The sequence below is a fragment of the Lygodium microphyllum genome, chromosome 7, assembly GCF_053477565.2.
Source record: "Lygodium microphyllum isolate KBCC chromosome 7, Lygodium_microphyllum_v1.1.10, whole genome shotgun sequence".
NCBI classification, from domain to species: Eukaryota; Viridiplantae; Streptophyta; class Polypodiopsida; order Schizaeales; family Lygodiaceae; genus Lygodium; species Lygodium microphyllum.
In genome coordinates, this window is record NC_141141.1 from 87,211,362 (window position 1) to 87,232,589 (window position 21,228).

Below are 21,228 nucleotides of genomic sequence, written 5' to 3' on the forward strand. Positions count from 1 at the left end.
GCTTCTGCTAGTACCAGCATCTCTATGGATGCAAATGCAACGGCAACTCAAGCAAGTGCAGGTGCATCCGTTGAGGGTCCAATTGCTTCACGGACCCCTTTGCCGCATCCTAGGGATGCAGAGGGTGGTAGTAGCTCCTTAACAGGTGCACGTACCTCAGGGGTAGCAAGGGGATCATTGGAAAGAGCAAATATTATAGTGGCCCTTCAAAAGCAAGCAAAGGCAAAGGCTAGTCGTAAGATCACAAGATTGCTTATACAGTGTCTCATCCCTTTCTGTGTTACACATACAGAAAGGTGGAAAAGGACCATCATGGCCATCAGTCCAATTGGATATGAATGAGAGGGCCCCACCTATAAGGCTTTGCATACAAGTGAACTTGTTAGAAAGAAGCAAGCTATAGCGATAGAGAAGAAGCATTTGAAGACCACCTGGCAGAAATATGGCAGGGCTACCTTATGCGATGTATAGATAGATGTGAGGAGGAGAAATGTATATAACATCTTGGTATCCTTCTACAAAAAGACCGCGTTCTTGCGTGCCATAGATACATCAACAGCAGGGACAATGATTATAATTACATCTATAGGGACATCAAGGCTACCATTTTGGAGATTGGTGCAAAAAATGTAGTGCAAGTTATCACTGACAATGGCAATCACTATGTGGCTATGGGTGCTATGATAGAGAGAGAGTTCTCTACAACCATATAGATTCCATGTGTGTCACATTATTTGGATCGACTCATAGAAAATTTGGAAAAAGATTGGACAGATAGATGCTCTCTTCAAGATAGAGAAAAGCATGGTAAAATTCGTCGCAAAGAGACCTAGAGTACACGCTATATTTAGGGAAAACAGTGATTTGGATCTTTTGAAGCCATCAACCACTCATTTTTCTTACATATTTATTGTTGTGGAAGACTTGTTACGAGTATGTCATAATCTCATGAGAATGAGTGTCTCTACGGAGTGGGCTATATGGAATAAGAGGTATCAACCAAAGGCTTTTGACATTATTGAAAATGTCATTGACAAGACTTATTGGGAGGATGCAACTGCATTGGTAAAATCTCTAACTCCCATTTACACAGTGTTATCAGGGCAACACTCTAGACCTCTTGTATGAGTATATGGATAAGATTTGAGAGGCACTAGATAGAAACATCTTCTTCTCTATTGATAAGTAAGTATATCAATGACCATTTATTCTAATTTCTCTTTTTTAATCATATATATGATCTATCATGATTCATAATTTATATGAATATATGGGTTAAGTTTTATAAATGCCATAGGGTGCAGGACATTTGTGCAATGTTGAACAAGAGATGGAATTGGTTTCACAAACCAACCCATATTGTTGCACATTGCTTGCATCCCCTTTAGCACAGCAAGGGGACTATGGCCAAATGAATTACCTAGGCTAACAACTAGCACTAGATACCACCAAGTACCTTTGCAGCATAACTTATAGCAACTTTTGCCTTTGACATTCCATAATTTCCTCGGGTCCCGGGCTCGTAAATTTACTCTAACCCCAGATACACCTCACATGTGCAACATTAACTTAACCATGTGATTAAAAACTAATCCACATGTTAAGTGAGGTTTCAAAAATACATGTCCTCATGAAATTTGTTGCTGTCTAACAGGCATTATTTACTGTCCTATTGCTACATGCTCCCAAAATACAACCTTTTGACCTCCTCTATTCTTTCAGGTTGTTTATGCATGCGATCTTCTCGGAAGATAACATCATTGCTGCGTATTACTTTTCTTTTCTTGGGATCCTATAATCGATAACCCATCTCACCTTCATCACCATATCCTAGGAAAATACATTTAAAAGACTTTGGCTCAAGTTTGTTGTGTTATTCCTTGCGAATGTGCACAAATGCATCGCAGCCAAACACACTCAAGTGAGCATACAAAGGTGGCTTGCCCAACCACTCTTCTTGACGAACTCAACTCCCCCCCCCCCCCCACCCTTAAAGACCTACTTGGTGGCCGATTAATCAAGTGTATGGCTGTCATAATAGCATCTACCTAAAATCCATGCAGCAAAGCAGCATGTGACAGCATTGTACGGACCTTGTCTTGAATAATCCTATTCATACGCTCTGCAACACCATTTTGGGGCGGATTATGAGGGACAGTAAGCTCCCTTTCAATCCCTTTGCTATCACAAAAGTCCAAAAAGGCTTTCGACACATATTCCCCACCATTGTCAGAGCGAAGGCATTTTAATGTCTTGCTGGTCTAATTTTCAAAAACACCAGGAATTATTTAAATTTATTCAAGGCCTCGTCTTTGCAACGAATTGGATAAACCCATACTTTGCGTGTGGTATCATCAACAAAGGTAATAAAATACTTTTCCTTTTTAGAGATAATCCTCGCATTTGACATATATCTAAATGTACCAACTCTAAGGATGAAGACTTTAGAGAGAGAGATTTTTTATGTGACGTTTAAGCATGTTTACCATAAATACAATGATCGCACTGTTCAAAATCAACATACCTCAAAGACAGCAAATAACCCACGCAAGAAAGCGCTTTCATTCCAAATTAACTCATGTGTCCCAACCGTCTATGCCACAAAGAAACACTTGGCTGCTCAATAATGGCGACTACATGGTCACGCATACTAGATACATGAGAAGGATATAAGGTATCACTTTTAGACCCCTTGGCAACAATGCGAGAGCCCTTACAGATTTTCCATTTGCTATCCCCAAAGGTGGTGTGATAGCCGTCATCATCTAGTTGCCCTGTGCTTATCAAGCTCTTCTTAAGCTATGGTACATGTCTCACATTATCCAAAACAAACACGGAGCCATGCTGAAATTCCAGTTTCACACTGCCAATGCCTACAATTTTACATGCATAGTTATCCCCCAAGTGAACAACACCACATACACCCCCATTGTAGTCAAAAAACCACTCATGATGTCCTGTGACATGAAAGGATGTACCTCAATCAAGTATCCTTCTCTACATATCATCCACAAAATCTGCAATTAATACATGTGCACTCAAAGAAGAAGCAAGAAGTACATCACCATCACTGTCAGTATCATGAATCACTACATTAACCTCTTCTATTTTCACATTGCTCTTCTTTGCAAGCTGGCTATCCTTTTTTTCAGCCTTATTATCTTCAGTGTTTTTTTTCTCCCTTCTCTTTCTTCAATTGAAAATACTCCCATTTGTAGTGTCCTTTTTTGCCACAATGATGGCACTCCACATTTTTTCCACGAGACTTGCTGTGCGCTCTATTTTCAAAACTATCCTTGTGCTCAAATCTGCCTCTAGTGTGCAATGCATTAGAAGCCCTATTTGCTGAGTTATTCTACCTATTGAGTTCTTCCATCAGCAAAGAACTCTCCACATCAAAGTATAATAGCTGAGCATTCGAATTACTCAAAATTGTCCTAAAAGTATCCCACCTTTCAAGCAAAGTGTATAGCAAGAAAGTAGCCTTGAACTCTTCATCAATATGGAAATCCAAAGCAATCGCTTGATTGAAAATTGAGTTAAACTCATTGGAATATACAGACATGGTTGTACCTTCTTTCATGCGAAAGTCCATTAACTTTTTTAGTCAATAAACCTTATTGGCTGCACTTTTCTGAGCATACAATTCTTGAAGCCTTTGCCACATTGCATATGTCGAATTCAGCTTCTCAATGTTAAAGAGCAAGTTGTCTGACACTGAGAGCTCAATGGTAGAGCGAGCAACCTCATCCAAGTCATCCCACTCGTCTTGTTCCATGTCTGCTGGTTTGATTCCCTTTGTTATGATGAGCTTTACATGTTTCTTCCACACCAAGACATTGTAACATTGATTTTGCCAAATTGCAAAATTATGTGCACCCTCAAACTTCTTAATGTGCAAAATATTACTGTTGTCACTCTTTCCAACCATAATTTGCAATCCCAAATTGACTAGCCAGTCACCAAAGGCAAGCCCAAATGTGACACAAGTAACCATGGTACACAAAAGTATCAACCAGCAATGAAAAAATCCCAAGATTGCAGAAATTTCAGATCTGCAAATAGATTTTCAGAATTAAAAAGGTGTCTATTGCTGCACTCCTCAAGCAATTACTGACACATTTAGAGACCAAGTAACCAGTTACATGTGAAATCCCCAAAATTTCACTACAATTTCTACTCCGAAGGCATTCCCAGGCACAAATTTGACAATTTTAATCAAAAGCCCCAAATTTTTAGAGGGTAATCTGTTCAGATTGCATCAATTCACATACCCAAGTGCATATACCAAACATTTGTTGCACAAATTGAAGGGATTTTGCAAAAGCTCCAATTTTCTTGAGTTCAGAGTGCACAAAATTCAATGAAATTGAAGAAATTCCACTAAAATGTGAGAAAGTCCCAAAATTTCTCGGGCAAATGTGCATAAAATGTGCAATTTCTGAGTCACATAGTCTTGAACTTCGCTGAAATCTTGAAATCGGGAAAAAGCCCCAATTTTCTTGGGCAAAATTTTACGTTGTGCCTGTGTTGTGAACGCCCTGTTAAATAATTGCGGAGTATAAGGAGAAATTTTTGAAAAAGAAAAGAAGACGTGACAGGCTTGTCTTGGTGTTGACCCGGACCCATCAAATCTGACACCTGGCCTGTCACCGGACTATCCCATTTGACTAGCCTGCGACCTATCACCGGACTATTCCGCTACCTGCTGGTATACCTACGTTCTGTCGTCTACCCATAGAAAGTGCCACCTGGACTGTAGTCTATCACCTGCTACTTGTCGTGTGTCCCTACGGCATTTGCAACTTGTCGCTTACTACCTGTCATGTGCCCCTACCTATCAAGCCCGCCTCTCGACTGCATGAGTTTGCTCGCCCTGACAGTATATTGCTTGCCAAGGGCCAGCACACTACTTGTCAGTGTTCAGATACTCGCCTATCCTACGGCCTGACGCCCGTCTCACTGGCTCTGATACCAATTTGCTGGAGCCAAACGGATCAAGATTGAGTGAGTTGAGAGTGAAAGCGTCGGATATTGCACAGAGAGTAGAGAGCAATAGAGAGGAGTGTAAACACGACACAATGGATGTTCGGTACAATGACGAGTGTAACACTTTTTAGGTTTTGATAATATATAAAGTACAAGAGTGTAAGGGTGCATTCACACCCGAACACTGTAAAAGGCACAGAGAGCCTTTATTCCCAGCAATTGGTTTAGAGGCTTGCTGGTCCATTTTGATAGCAAGAGGCACTTGGATTAGCGAAGGAGACCAGAGGATCTCACTTGAACTCCTTCCATTTGCAATTTAAGATTAAAAAATACCACAAGGAGCACCACTTTTAGGGCCAACCGAGTGTCCAATGTCTAAGATTGAAGTGGTCAATTGTGCATTTTCAGTTCGTGTGAATTTTATGCTTGTTGTAATTAGTGCTTAATCAAGTTATTTACCACCCTATCCGAGGAGGAACACTGGTTTCACCATTCTAGAGGAGGAGATGGAGATTTGTAACATGCTATATGAGGAGATGTCTGCACCCGCACATCGAACACAATCTAGCCATATGTCATCTAGAGCGAGAGAAGCTCAACTTCAATGTGCAGTTGTTTCTACCTCTACAGCTCCAGTAGCGGATGATGTTAATGATACCTCCTCTTCCTCTAGTAGTAGTACTAGCACTCCTACTAGTGGCTGAGGAGGACGAAACAAAGGATATGTCTTTGGATGATGCTGAGTGACTCTCATTAGATCATAGATCATGATTCACAGACTTATTGTTAGTTGATCATGTCCATGGTTCTATGGCATTTAGATGAGATACTGTGATCACTAGAGTATTGACATCGAGACATGATCATCGATACATCATAGTTCTATTTATTTTTCACACACTATTACTAAGTATTCTCTTCTTTGAGATCATATGACATAATATGAGTCTATGACTATTCACGGTTGGGTCTTTAATCTTGGCATCTATCATCATCACTCATGGACTATGGCATATTGCAGTCTCTTATATTAGGTTCTAAATCTTAAACTTAAAAGTTTTTCAAACTCACAAATCATGATTTTACAATCTTACTATCTTAAATCTTTGGTAGAATCATGCATACTTGTCAAATCTCTTCTAAAGTTGCATGTGTTCTCTATATTGTTGAAAACTTTTAAGTGTTCTGGTATATAGGTTCAACATATAAATGATATTACCTCTTCATATTTGTCTAATATTAAATTATTTCTAAAAACACACATAAAATCCATTTTTTCATTTCACCATTTTAGCCTCAAGCCAGATATCACACGAACATGAGATTTTGAGATGCTTTAATCTTACCGATAACACTTGATTAAGTTATTAATCAAATGTGCAAGGTTCTTTAGCACATGTGATACACATAATAGTTATTTCATGGTAGCAAGCCAAGGACCCTGAGGATGCAATGAGTGACAAAGGAAAAAGTTGTGATAAGTTATGCCAACTCAGTTTTGGTCATCAGTTGGTGTCAATTTTGACCCTATGATAATTGTTTGGCCAATAAGTATTATTGGTGACACTAGGGACTAGCATTAATTAATTAATTACTACTACTCTAAGGGTCAACACAGACTGGGGACCACTCCAAGTTGCAAATAGCCTAGCCAATTTAATTATGGATGAGTATTTTTAATTTTGGGCAGAGTCAAAAGGATTGAAATTAATTTTCAAGATTATTCAATTCTGAAAATTAATCAAATTGTTGGATAATACTAGAAAATGGATATAGAAGGTTGCCAAATGGCAAAAATGCCCATGCAAACTAAGAAAACGTTTTCAACAAATCTCAACATTTCTCAGTCATTTTGAGCAAATCTCAGCCAAATTTGGTGGACGACAAAGCAATCTCTACTGTAAACCCTAAATATTTGCAGAAATTAGGGTTTAGCAGTCACCTCGAGACTCATGCCAACAAGATAAGACATTGTACACTGCAATTAGTACATGCAATTTGTTGTATTGTCAAGGATTTTAGATACCAACTATCCATTGTAAATTTGGGACAGCATTTGGCCAATGGGGGTCCAATTAGAGCAAGTCCTGGGTGAAAATCAAGGGGCAAATTGCCCAATTTATTTGCTAATTGTTGGATTAGCAAGGGCTTTTGGATTAGCCTAGGAGATCGAGAAATCTCTACTTGTAATACATCCATTGGCAATTAGAGTTAAAGAAATACCGAAAAGGGTGCCAATTTTGGGGCCAACAAGGTGTCCAATGTTCAAGATTATCAAGGTAAATTATGCATTTTAATTTATGTTTATTTGCTCATTGTTGTAATTAAGTGCTTGATCATGGAGTTACTACCCTATCCGAGAAGAAAGGTTGGTTTTATGAAAACTCCACTTTACAACTCCAAAACGAGTTTTTGTTTTGCCATTTTTAAAACTCCAAACAACTATGACTCGAGCACATACCTTGATATTTCCCGAGGGGGATTTGCTACTACAAGCTTATAAGGATTCATATTGGGCTGGAGACTTAAATACTCGCCAGTCTACTAGTGGATATTGTTTCTTTTTGGGTTATTCATGCATTTCATGGCTCAGTAACAAACAAACCACAATGGCTACCTCATCTTGTGAGGCTGAGTACATGGCAACCTTCACAACAACAATTGAATATGTACCGCTATGCAGATGTTACCTGATCTGGAGATTTCATTGGAGGGTCCTATGACCATTCTCTCGGACAGTTACAGTGTTATTGCAGTAGGACGAAATCTCATGCTTCATGCTCTCACAAAATCTTGTGCTTCAAGATCAGCTAGATGTATGTTCCCACACATGAAAATGTTGTAGGCATTTCCACCAAGGCTTTACCACATGCGAAGTTTGAGGCTTTCCACAAATCCTTGAACTCGTTACCCTTTGGTGATTCATGATCCTTGTACTTCATCACATTAGCATTGCAGGGGGGGTGTTAGAATTCGCCAAATCTAGGCAATGCCCAATGTAATTCATGGGGTGTGTGGACACTTATTAAAGAGTCAAAGTGTGGTATGTCTCATGACTTTAAACATGGTGACGCTAGGCCCTAGAAGAGTTAAGTTAATTCAACTCTAGTTAGGGTGTGGGAGGTTGGTTAGGTCAACTCTAGACCTTAGTTGTACTTTGTACTTTCATTCTGCCATTCACTCTTGAGTTAATGCACTCACGTCGACTCACACTGCCTACTGCCTATTATCTCTCATTCAGACACATGGTGGCTGTCAATTCAACTCACTGGATTGAACCAATTTTTTGTCTATAAATTTACATTTGTAACACAAAACTCAAATTTGAACTCCTATCAACTGTCTCTATAACTGGTGGTGTCTACTCAGAGATTCTACTGCTGCTTTCTCTGATCCAGCCCTTGCCATTGCTGTGCAGACCTGGTACAGCAAGGTACCTTCATCCATAATTGAAGAATTCAAAGCTGCTCTTTGTCCTTGGTTTCTAAATGCGTCATAAAGAATTTGCCACCAGGCAGTCAATCACAGCAGTCTCTCTTGTTTGCCATCTCTGTTTTGCACCAGTATAATCAAACTAAAGTATTTGTGCATTTTTGCGTTCTTTTCAAGTAATCTTGATATCAGATGTCCAGCTCCTACAAACCATCATCCACAATACTACAGATATAGCTCTGCTCTTCATTCCAGGTCTGTTCCAGCAGGCATAAACTAACCAAGAAGATTCCTTGAAATAAGGACACTAAGTTCAAAGGACATTTCCTGAATGGCTTCAACACTTCTCCACAACCTTTATCTAAAGACAAAGAGTTGAGCAAATCCCTATACTGCATTGCTTTTGCAAGAAGCATCAGAACCAATGGGAACATCTTTAACTACATCTCCTTCCACATTAACGTAACAACTGCATGCATTCCATCTGTACACCAACCCACACATGCACAGGCCTCCCACACAACAAAAGGACCTGTTAAAACTCATGAGCCATTTAAGGCAAAAAAAAAAAAGGGTAAAGAACACACCTAGCTCCATGTAGCATTGCTCTAATTCATCATATTCCCGCAGAGCATCTTCCTGCAGCTGTGCCATCTCAAACATATGTGCTAAGCTTTCCTGAAACAGCCACGAAGAAAGTTCAAACCATAAGTAGCTTGAGTTTCCAGAGGAAAATGTAACTTGGATATTAAACCTACCTTCAGTAGAAAAAAATTGCTGAAGATCCAAGTTTGAGAAAACCGATTTTCCGTAAGCTTTCGTATTTCCTCCTCATAAAATTGCACACGCCGATCCAGACTGATTCGAATACATTCCACTATTTTGCTTTCAACATCTTCCCAAAACGCTGCATCAGCTACATGCATGTCCAATTTACAACACCTAGTGAAGGAAACAATAATTTTCCAACTTGTTTGTCAGGTGCTGGATATCAGAATCATAGAAGGTTATTGTTACTTACAAAGAGACTCATAATCCTGGTAGAAGCATCATTCATTCATACACAAACATGTGTGTAGTGCCACATTGCTGTATTATAAGAAGACTAAAAATGTTTCACAAACAACCGAGATAGTACAAGGTGAAACAGACATCCATAAGGTATAATCAAAATCAGGTATAATCAAGATCGGGTAAAAAGTACAGAACTTACATGAACTCTGAAACATTATTAATCTTTAACAAGCCACTTTAACAGGTTTGTGATATTGACATTTGAGCTGTAAACGCCTCTCTTAATCTCATAGCCTGCTGTGAGGGATGACATCATGGTTACTCCATTTTAGTGTCTCAGTCATATAGATTATGTTCTTCTCATTTATGATGTCATGCCTGTATGAAATGGCCCTATATAAAGGATGGTTTTATGGAAAACATGCAAATCAGGAGCCATTGAAACAACCAACTAATATAGGCCAGGCTGCCTTGCTACTGTTACAACAGGCCCTGATAAGGCCAACTCCATGCTACTAAAATCCCAATCCCTAAAGTCAAAGTACAATGGGCACAGCACTGGGGAACAGGCATTGTCACAAGACTGTGACAACTATTACCTTTTTGTTGATTTCTTTATTACATATTTTATTTGGTTTTTCTTTTTGGAAGGATCCCTCTTGAAATCTAAACGCCTGAGTTGCATGGCCAGTATGTGAAACGGACAGGTATGTCTAGTGAGTCAAGACTAGACAGTTAAGGTCCAGTACAAGTCTGGAAGAGACTGAAGGCACTATAGATTGACAAGCCTTGAAGAGACTTGTGAAAGTGTATATGGACAAGTGTGTTGAAGAACTAGCCTGGAAGAGACTAGTTCAAAGTGAAGATAGACAAATCTCCAAGAGATTAATCCATGTGGGATCATCAGTGGAAATTCACTTTCAGTTGAGCTACATTGCAAATTTGGATGTAGCCATAGTCTGCAAAGATGGTCAGAAGACTAGTGGGCTGCAATGGAAGCAACTCCTAAAATTTAGGGAGTTACTATTTTTGGACCCCAGAATCTGTTCGCGTCATTATCTTCGTTTTTGCTCGAGGATTAATCCTCTGGTCTGTCTTGAGGTCAAATTTTGCACCGAGCATAGAGAATTTTAGACCGGAAGGCTAGAACGGGAAATATCTTCCAGTGCTGCCACTAGGCACAAATGTGTGCACTTACCTCTTTTAAAGAGGGCTGGCGTGCAGTTTTTGGGCAAAATGGGGCTCATTTGTGATGAACAGCTACAGATGGAGAGCTCTTGAGAGCTGGCCTACCCTGTCTATGATGCACAAAAGGCTGAGCTTGCTTCCTACTCTCTCTTTCTCTCCCTGACAGTATGGTTATGCTGCAGAATCAAGGACCTTTCTTTTGATTCAAGTACAGCTGTGTGGAATATGCTGTTTTTGCATGAGGCAAGAGTCTTTTTTCTCCAGGAACAGGAACAGTTGTTTGCTGCCCACAAGCTAGAACAGGTGAGGGTGGTAATCTCACCAAGCAAGTGTCTAAAACAGCACTAAATCAGTACTGTTTCTGGACTGTTCAGAGGTTATTTCAGAGCCCAATTGATGCCAGAATCAAGGGGCACTTGGCCCAAATGATACAGGACAGTGCAGGGAACAATATGAGCTGAGAACAGGTGTCAGAACAGGTCTGAACCAGTAATTACAGTGGGCTGAACAGTATAGGGAACAGTATGAGTTGTAAACACATTTCAGAACAGGTCTGAACCAGTAGTTAAAGCAGGCTGAAATGGTCAATTCTGCACTCCAACCAGAAGATTCAGACTTGCGCAGAGTTTCCCCTCCTGGTCAACTTGTTTTGGGTCAGTAATTGTAATGTTATGCTGCCTAATTTCACCCAGAATAGGTGAAAGACAACCCATTGTACTTTCTCTCTTTTCAAAATAAAGAAATACCGCAAGGGGCGCTTGACTTAGGGGCCAACAAGGTGTCTGTGTTGCAACAGGAGCATTCTAGCTTCCTATTTTTCTTCTTGATTCTGTGTCTTTAAGTTCAGGTAAAGTGGACGACTGTAAATTGGGTGAAAGCATTTATATATTTTGGTTGTACACTACCGCCCTTTCCAGTGAACAGGCCGGTTTCAGGCATCCCATAAGAATCAGAAACAGGTTGACTCATAACAGGAAACAGGAATTAGAATGCCACATCATGCGCAAATGTGTAGAGAATATGGATGCACTAAAATCGAAGTTCCTTATGTACAAGGAACGTTGGGAATAGAAATGGCAATCGCAGACCCTTCGAATGGTGCATGCCCATTTCCAATAGGTCGGAACAGCGGCCCTTGTGGCATTCTTGATCTCACCACATGGTGCCATGAAGGCTCAAAAGTGCTTTATTTATGTCCTGTTGGTAGTTTTACTTTTATTGAGAATGAAGAAAACATAACGATGATGTTCTAGAGAAAGTAATAGACATCATAAAAGAGAAACTATCAACTTGGATTTAAAAGCATGCTTTAAGGCGGCTAGACATGCAATTGACTAGATGACCTTATTCTTTCACAGAGTATTAGTAAGTTGAGCTGGCCATCCTCTTTTGGTCCAGAGAATGCTACTCATAACAGTAATCTTATAACTTGAAACAATAATGAGATTATCACAAACTTATGCCCCTTAAATAACCCCCTGTACCATGTCCATCACTGTTCCTAATGAGCCTTCAACATGGCCATTACTGGACATGCTATACAGACAAATGGAGTAAGAACATTCCTCCAGCAATTCAAACTCACACCCTTCTGCATAAAGGCTACCTATACATGGCAGATCCTCGCTTTACAGGATGACTGTGAAGGCTGCTTTGAGACCACTGGACTCTTTTAAAGAGCTTCCTGATGTGGCTAATACATCAATTTGACTTTTCAGTATCTCAGCTACATGAAGATGGCATCTACACTCTAGTGTCAACCTGTCTGCTTTGGTTTCCCAATTAAAAGTCAATAGCTCATTTGGAGGGCTTTTTACCCACTATAGTCAGCTTCAGGATCTTGCTTTCCACCAACTACCATGGGAAACTAGACCACAAGTACAGAGTACCCAATTTTACAAAACTCTTGCCCATTCTTACCTTGAACAATAGCCTAACCATTGTGAAAATAAATATGTCATGTAAGCAAATGCTTGCACAGTCCATTTGAAACAGCGGAGTATGTTGATAACAGCAAATAATTGACATACCTCTCACGTTTCTTGCTGCTGAAATCTACTTCAAGTTTACTGTAGATCCTTTTCGTTAGTTTCCCTGTTTGATCATTGGCTAATTGTGCCTTAGAAACAAACACGATGAACCATTCACGATCTTCATTCTGGGTTATTAGCTTCAATCTTGGCTTCAATACTGCCTTGTATTCATCCAGATCCTGTCCAATACAGATCATAGATCCAAAGTATGAGCTCCACGAGTCGGATGTGTGTGAATACCTAAATTTCGTGCAGGCATAAAGTCATTTTAACACAAACAACAGGAATGCCAACTCAGTACCAATTAAGAATATAGTAACAAAGCAGCTCATACAGGAAAGGTTAGCTACCGTATATCAAAGTAGCTGCTATTACCAGTACAATGTGGAAGTAGCCACATCTAATAGTTTGTTAAATTTCCAAAGGTTCATGATAAACTACTGCAAATGAGGCCAGATAAAAGAGAAATCATTTGCTGCAAAAGGTTATAGACTATTTGAAGATTTTGGTAGAAACATATTTCCCATAGCTGTTTTAGGTGTAATTGATTGTTAAATGTAATGTGTGTGAGATATATAATGTTTTAATATAATACCACTGTTCTTTAATTCATTAATGCACGAAAGGAGTTGTCCTTTTTCCCCAGATAAAAGAGAAATGTAATAATTACCAGTGACGACCTCAAAAAAACTTTCCAAGGCAGAATTACAAGCAAGTACAATTCAGAACTTATATCCAAGGCAGAATTACAAGCAAGCCCAATTCAGAACTTATATGATACATCAAACACAGAGAAATAAGTCTAATAAAAGGGCTGAGTGAATAGCCAATCAGATGTGACCCTAAGTGGAAGAAGGTGCCACAGTCCCGAGTGTGAAGAAAAGTGTCTCTCCTCCTCCTCATGCACTCAAAATCACCCTGTATCTCCCATCTCCCACATAGCATAAATCCATGTCCAAATGTTGGAGAAAGTCTATGAAGGAGATACCTCTTTGCGAATCTATGGCATGGCTACATCTCGCAGTCCGGATGAACAAGAAATAATGCTGGCAATCAGTTAATACTCATCAGAATAGCCCTCATTCTAGTCTGTTTTCGAAAAGTGTAGCATGGAGATTCTGCTAAACTACTGACCTAAAACAAAAAAAGGATAGCTTTCATAAAAAATGAGCACATAATCAACATGCTCCAGTCAATGTCCTAAGGGTCACTCTACTCCAAAGTGTTAGAATCATCCATTAGCTGAGACTCACTTTTATTCCATGCAAAACCCATTTCATTTCCAGGACAGATGATTAATGCGATTGCAGTTAAAACAACATGCATTTGGAAAGGACACAAAGTCAAATTGGATGGGTAGTGGCACAACATCCAACATAATATATCCAACAATGTAGGGATCAACATGCTCGTATCTTACAACAGACCATATTATCTTTGCTCAGTGTAAGTGAATATTTCTTTGGAACATGCAACACCCTACAAAAAAGGCACTACAGTGCCCCATGAAAGACAAATATCTAGGTGCTAAAATTATTTCAATATTTCAAAATTGACTCTCGAAAACTTCATTGCAATAGAATCAAGAAAAAGGATACAATGGGCCTCTTTCATTTTAAAAGTAGTCTGTCTAAAATATTGCATAATACACTAGTGGAGTCCTTCCATGGAAGGGGACATCTAAACATCATGAATCAAAAGACAGCGTCAAATAAATCTATAGGAGTCCACAATATATATAAATGGACACGGAAAACAGAGGCTACAGTCCTCTAAGGCTCAAAGCAAGGATTGCATACAAAATGGGTAAAAACCCATCTAAGACCTATGCATAAGCAGCTAATACACAATATTCTCTTCTTATCATCTATCAAGCAAGTTGAATAAGGGTAATCTGGAATTTTGTCCTCGGAAAACCAAGACACTTCCCAAAGTAGCAATCCACTATCCATATGCTTTTGTCTTCATATTAGCACACACAGCCACCAAGATAACTGACTAACTTTGAGCCCCCCTGTGGGAAGGATTGAATGTTGAATGAAAACACAATGAAGAAACCGACTACACGAGCTGTGGTACAGCAGATCCTCAAGGAGCAGAGGGCTATCTTGACAGCCACAGTCTTCCATGGGAGTGGACTGAGGAAGAGTATCAAAGAGAGTCATTGTCCAAAAAAATACTGAAAACTACCAATGCTCAATGATGCATGCTGATGTAGACCACTCTAGCAACAGTGCAATGATGGAGATGACTATCAAAATCAGCGTTTCCAGAGAGGAGGGATGTAGAGGCCCAACACAGCATTGCGAAGATGGCTCATTACCAAACGATGAGTCTAGACAGCTAACCAACAACAGTAGAAGCAAGACTGGTAGCAAAAATGCAGCAATGTAGATGGCTGGAAAAGCAAACAAAGAAATGTAACAATCTTGATGATGTAGTCTGGAGGCTAGGGAGGATGGCAGAAACCAAACACGGTGGGAGTGATGCTGACAATGGGTACATGCTGAGAATGATGACAGCTTTGGACTCAAAACAGGCTGAAATGGTAGGGCCACAACTAGCTATTATGGCAATGTGAAGATGATGATGGGGTTGATGACGATGGCAATAGTAGAGAGGTTTGAGAGCTGGCACTGAAGTAAGATAGACAAGGATAAATGTGGCAACAACAGTGGTTACCTTTTATATAAGTTCCCAAATCAGTTGTTCTACTCTGACAAATATTTTTTCCTTTTTCTTGGACTGCTTTGAGAGCCAAAAACTGTGATAAAGTTTGGCAATTTCAAGGTCATTTGAAAGCTGACACCCCCTCCTAGGTTCAAAAAGGGTGAAACAAGGGAATGAGAAGCAAGCTCTTAGTCCAACCCAAAAGGGCCAATCCCAAAGAGACCAAGGCATTGGACCAAAGGTACCGCAATGGGCTGCCCAAGGACCTAGCAAGATCACAAAAGTAGTGATTATCTTCTTTTGACTTGCCCAAGAGATCCACCCTAGTTGAACCAAGACACCAAACCAAGGGTGCCACAAAAAAGGACTACCCAAGGGCCTAAAATGATCACAAAGGAGAAAAGCATTGGTATCGTCTTGGCTTTTTTTAATGTTTTATACAAAAGTGAAATGAAAGTGCAAGACCGCCATCAAGGGTCCAAGGCCAGAAAACACGTAAGGAAGAAGCACAAAGTTGACGCCATTCATACTCAAACCTAGATCATAAAAGGTACAAACTGTTGGATCTCAATGTCTGACACAAACCACCTTGTAGAAGCACATCATGACCATGGATTCCCCACCTGAAAACCAAACCAGCTCCAAGATTTGAACTGCTAGACTAATCTGATGCATGTAGAAAGCCTCCCTCAAGATCCAATGCATAATGTAGATATATGGCAGGCATCAGCATGCCCTACCTTCACCCTCTTAAGATCATCCCTATCTGGCTCAAGGATACTATAGGATCAAAGCTTGACTACACCATAGTTGCCCTCTTACGACATGCAGACCTATTCATTCCATACGATCTGTACTGTACAATACAGTACGTAGTCATAGTTGCCCTCTTACGGCGTGCGGACCTATTCGTTCCATACGATCTGTACTGTACAATACAGTACGTAGTCATACAGACCCATGCGAAAAAATGGGGCACTTTTGGCCATCACCTATGGTGCATTCTTGTGTGGCAAAAACAAGTCCCATGTGGGATTTCTAGATCCGTGTTTTCATGCATGGCACTTTAGGGAGTGGGAAAGCCTTCAATACTATAGCGCACCACCTTTTCTGGCTATGTACTCCTCCCCCAGTCCCCTTGGATTCCATCCAGCCCTCTTTGACGATTTGACTTTTCTTTGACTCTTTGACCCTTCTTGGATCTCTCTTTTCCCCCATACTCTTCTCTCATCTATTAAAGGTGCTCCTCTCCTCCATGCTTCCACACCAATTCAGCAAGCATTTACCATTCTCATCACCTTCTCCTAAGCATCACTTGCATCTTGATTCTGAGTGGTGAAGTCTCACTCTCCTCTTACCCCTAACCCCTCCCTCTTCAAGCATCAATGTATCAAGGCTCAAGGCTCAAACCTCGCCCATCCCCTCATATCAGTACCAACACCTATGCCTAATAATAAGAAGCATCGAATGTGGGTAGAGGTACCAGTTCCACACCCGCATCTGGCTCCAGCAAAAGACAGAAAGTAGAGGCTCATGCAGCACCTGAGAGGCAATCCTCTCTTTCTCGAGCTCCCAATAATGTGCCTAGATTGGTTGCCTCTCTTAGGTAATGACTTGCGGTCTAAGGACATTGAAATTACATGCACAGTGATTGAGTGCAATCTGCATTCAATGTCCTAAAGCAACAGCAATGGAAGAAGATGAGGATGAAAAAGATTGATAGGGGAGAGTATTGATGGAGCCCTTGATCCTATTTGGGCCGCATGGACAAAATATAGTTGCCCCAGTCTCACCAATGGATGGAGTGATCATAAGAAACATGGCATCATCAACATACTCATCTCATGTCCAATCGACACTTACTTTTTGCAAACCATAGACATCAACAAGAGGGGCAAGAAAACAATGAGTGCATTCATCTATTGCCACATTCAGCGAGCTATCATTGAGGTATACATTGTCCTTCTAAATTTGTTTCTTTCATAATTTTGAGTTTTGTATTATTGATTCGTAAAGCTACTCTCTTCTCTTCTCTCCAAGCCTCTCTCTCTCTCTCTCTCTCTCTCAGAGTATTGTAATTTATGGTTGTGGATGGGCCCCTCAAATGTGGTGCAAGTTCTTACCCACAATCCATCATATTATCGATACATGGACACTTTGAGTTACTCCCTGCAAACCCTATTGTCTCTTTGCATTGTCGTTTATTTTTACATGGTATTAGAGCATACCTATTATTTTTTACATGGTATCAAAGCACAAGAGCTCAAAGAAACAAAGACCCTGTTCATCAGAGAAGGCAAAGATAGGTTGCAAGTTCAGTATCATCTATTGATTTCCCCCTCCATTTCCGCTGCATCACCAAGAGACAGAGATACCCTTCTCTTCCTCTCCCACCCACCCACCATCTTACACGTTGACTCTTCGGTGCTATGACTTCTCCACAACCAGATGGACAAACTGCTAGGTGCTCCTCTTCTGACATCACCAAAACCCCACCAATGCTTGCTGACATGGATCTTTGCACCCTACCCCGCTGGAGTATATGCGTCTAACCCCAAGCACTCAATGTGCCACCTCTCCCGTCTAACCCATAGAGTTTATTCTAGATCAAATTTCAGATTTTTATGCTCAAGGCAATGAGACACCTCGAATGTGCAGTGAGCCCTTTCAAGTCACAGGAGGATCGATTGGTATCACCACCTCCTCACAACCACCGCAATGCACAGCGGAGGTTGCTTCTACTTCTCCTAGGTTTCCAAGAATGCCACCTCCACAACCTGCGGTTCTGAATCTGCTCCCTCGAGAGACAGTGATTGTTGGATACCGCCCCCCTCGAATTGACAACCAATTCGAAGAAATTTCTCAATTTCTTGGACATTCCCACCAAAAATTTGGGACTTTTGCCTGATTGGAGGCCCTTTGCGCAAATTGTTACCAAACTCATAGACATTGCGCAATTTCTTCCACATTGGCTCAGTAAAATTTGCGGCTTTACAATTTTTTGGATCTCGCATGCATCACGAGGCAAATTTTAGTTGATGTTCACTGCTGACACGCATCTCAAGGCGACATTTCTGTAGAAATTCCAAATGTATGGTACAAATTTCTTCAATTTCTTTGAAATTTTAGAAAGAAATTTGGGGCGTTTGCCCAACACGCACTCCAAGGCAAGCAATAAGCATTACAGCAGCATTTAATTGCTGTTACAGTCAGATTGGGCATATAATTTTGGAAAAAATCAGTAAATTTTGGTAAGAATCAGCATTAAGTTGTTGTATTTTGTACTTTTGTGGCCGCACATTTCGAGGTGGGTGTGGTACAACAATATAGTGCTGTAATTTACTGGCTGAGTGCTGATTTGGGTGGATGCACACTTTGGCATTTGTGTGACAGTTTGGTACTTGTTTCTTAATCCCATGGGGGATTTTGGTACTTTGAGGAGTATACTCTATACTTCAGCATTGAAGTATTTGGCTGCAGATTTTTGTCTATCATTGACAGCATGGCACGTTAGGGGAATAATTATCAGGGCAACATCCTTGGTATCCTCACTCAGGAGGACAAACTTGATGGCTCAAACTACCCATTGTGGAGTTTTATGGTTCGTAAGCTTCTTGTGGTGAAGGACTTGTGTGACTATGTTACAGTTGATTTGCAACGACCAAGAGGTCTTGTGTAACCAGCCTTCCTTTCGTGGATGGGTGGTAAATCCATGATTACAAGTAAATTATAGCAGCAAACAATTAATGCAAATCTGAAAATACAAATTTACCTACTGATCTTGGACAATGCACACCTGATTGGCCCCAAAATTGGCGCCCCTTTCAGTATTTCTTTAGCTTTATTGAAGAATAAGTTGATTTACAATGGGATTCTCCCAATCCCTTTCGGTATTCCAACTCCCCTTGCTGCGATGAATCACCAGCAAGTCTTTAATCCAATTTGCCCCTTGATTCGGGCAATCAATTGGCCTTCACTCGCTTTGATGGAAATGGAAAATCCCCCAAATTCAATTATTTGCTTGTCCCTCCACTTGAATAGGCTAAAAACAACTTCAGCCTTGTTCAATCCAAGTCTTGGAGTTTCCAATTTTTGGCACAATTCTCAACACTATTGCTAAACCCAAATTTCTGCTGCATATTAGGATTTACAGCAGAGAAATCTAAAATTTTTCTCAACCTCCAAGGGTCTAAATGCTAAGATCTTTGGAGCAAGGCTGTGAAATAGCTGGGAGATGAGAGGGAAAGCTGTAGAGAGAGAAAATTTAGAGTTTTGTTGCGAAGAATGACTGAAAATCAATCAAATTATGTGTGATTGCTATGGCTGGAAAGTACATCAGTTGGACATTAAGACCACATTCTTGAATGGGATTTGCATGAGGATGTTTAGTGTCACAACCTCCAGGATTTGTGGTTAAAGGGAAAGAGCACATGGTATGCAAGCTACATAAAGCTCTTTATGGTCTCAAACAAGCTCCTCGTGCATGGTACTTCAAAATTGATGCTCATTTGGCTAAGCAAAGGGTTCAAAAATAGTCCGAGGGGGGCTTGCTCATTATCATTCTTTATGTAGATGACATGCTGCTCACTTGACCTACAAAAGAAAAAATTGCAAATTTTTTGGCTGAATTAAAACATGCATTTGCTATGTCAGATATGGACTGCCTACACTATTATTTGGGAATTCAATTCACTCAAAATGTAACGTGCCCACCTATCGGCTATTCAGTCACGTTTTTAGTAGTCCATCAAGAGACGAATCTAAGCAACGCTGCCCGACACTCCCATGGAATGTTACGGGGTTTGTCGTCTAGGGTTTCTCGAGTCCGCCTCGCAACGGAATGTTCGTGGCCGAACCCAGTAGGATCGACCTGAAAACTTGGGTCCCTAGTAGTCAAGGTCTCCTGACAACATTCTATGGTCAGATCCTGGACATCCTACTTTACGCAGAGATCCCCAAGCCGAAGCAAATCCATGCCGCACTTGGTTCAAAGAGAATGGGAAACGAGAGAGATGCGTTACTCAACCTCTCTGCCCATAGGGCATAGTCCCATTCGGTCCCATAAAACGGCATGAATCGGGGTTCTAACCTAACAATTTCTAAGGGTTAAACGTTTGTAAAACCTTGTGAGAAGCCTCCCACTTCTCTAGGACCACTGTGCCATAAGACGGACCCGTCGAGGTTCCGCCCATCCGCTTCCCTTGGTAGCTTTAGTTTTCTACTTATCTAAGACACATTGGTGGTAACACATACAAGCAGCTTCCTTAATTACCCTATTAGCCACATGTTCCTTAACATAATTTTAGACACTGACATGAAAACAGTTCAGACAACTTCCTTGGAAGTGAACTTTATATTAACATTTCAGCTGAGTTACAAGTCTCGTCCAAAAAGGTTAATTTTTCGCAATCCATGAGGATACGTCTTTTTTTCTCCAAGTTTCCGCCCTTGCACTAGTAACAGCGCCTCGAGAATCCATCTCAAGTCACGTAGGTTGTTTGAGTAGAACCCGGAGGCAGGGAATTTACAACCAGAGCCCCCCCGGCATCCAAGCGTCCTCCTATGTTCAAACTAATCCACGGAGAGACCTCTCGTGGCGAGTTCGGTCCATGTTCCCATCACACTTATTCAGAACCCCCTTGGATAGGGTTGGCAGCCAGCTGGGGGTGGTTTGGCGTGCCTTTCACGAATTTAATATGTTTCATTATGCCAGTTTCTTATGAGAGCTTGGTTCAATCAATCCTTTCATAGACAATGCTTCTAGAATTACAAGTACAAACAATAATGTGGCGAGTGCTCAAGACACTTGCTAAGGTGGAGTTCCTATTTTGAACATTTAGCATTCACCCTTTGGATTTTTCTTGTCTTGGTGTCAACTGCAATGGCCTTCTGAGGGGATAAA

General features: G+C 40.6%; 1 protein-coding gene across 2 annotated transcripts in view; it reads right to left on the reverse strand.

Annotated features, from left to right (window-relative positions):
• Positions 1–21,228, reverse strand: part of CLUB (TRAPP II complex TRAPPC10/CLUB) — a 163,450-nt gene that overhangs the window by 103,772 nt on the left and 38,450 nt on the right. For both annotated transcript variants that reach the window (XR_015691343.1, XM_087681576.1), the window contains exons 3-5: positions 12,654–12,835; positions 9,180–9,363; positions 9,009–9,099 (exon numbers count right to left, since the gene is read on the reverse strand). Coding sequence is in view for 1 of the 2 variants with exons in the window: in XM_087681576.1 (XP_087537702.1) it covers positions 9,009–9,099; positions 9,180–9,363; positions 12,654–12,835 (457 nt within the window). In the remaining variant the exon portion in view is untranslated. The remainder of the gene's footprint in view (positions 1–9,008; positions 9,100–9,179; positions 9,364–12,653; positions 12,836–21,228) is intronic.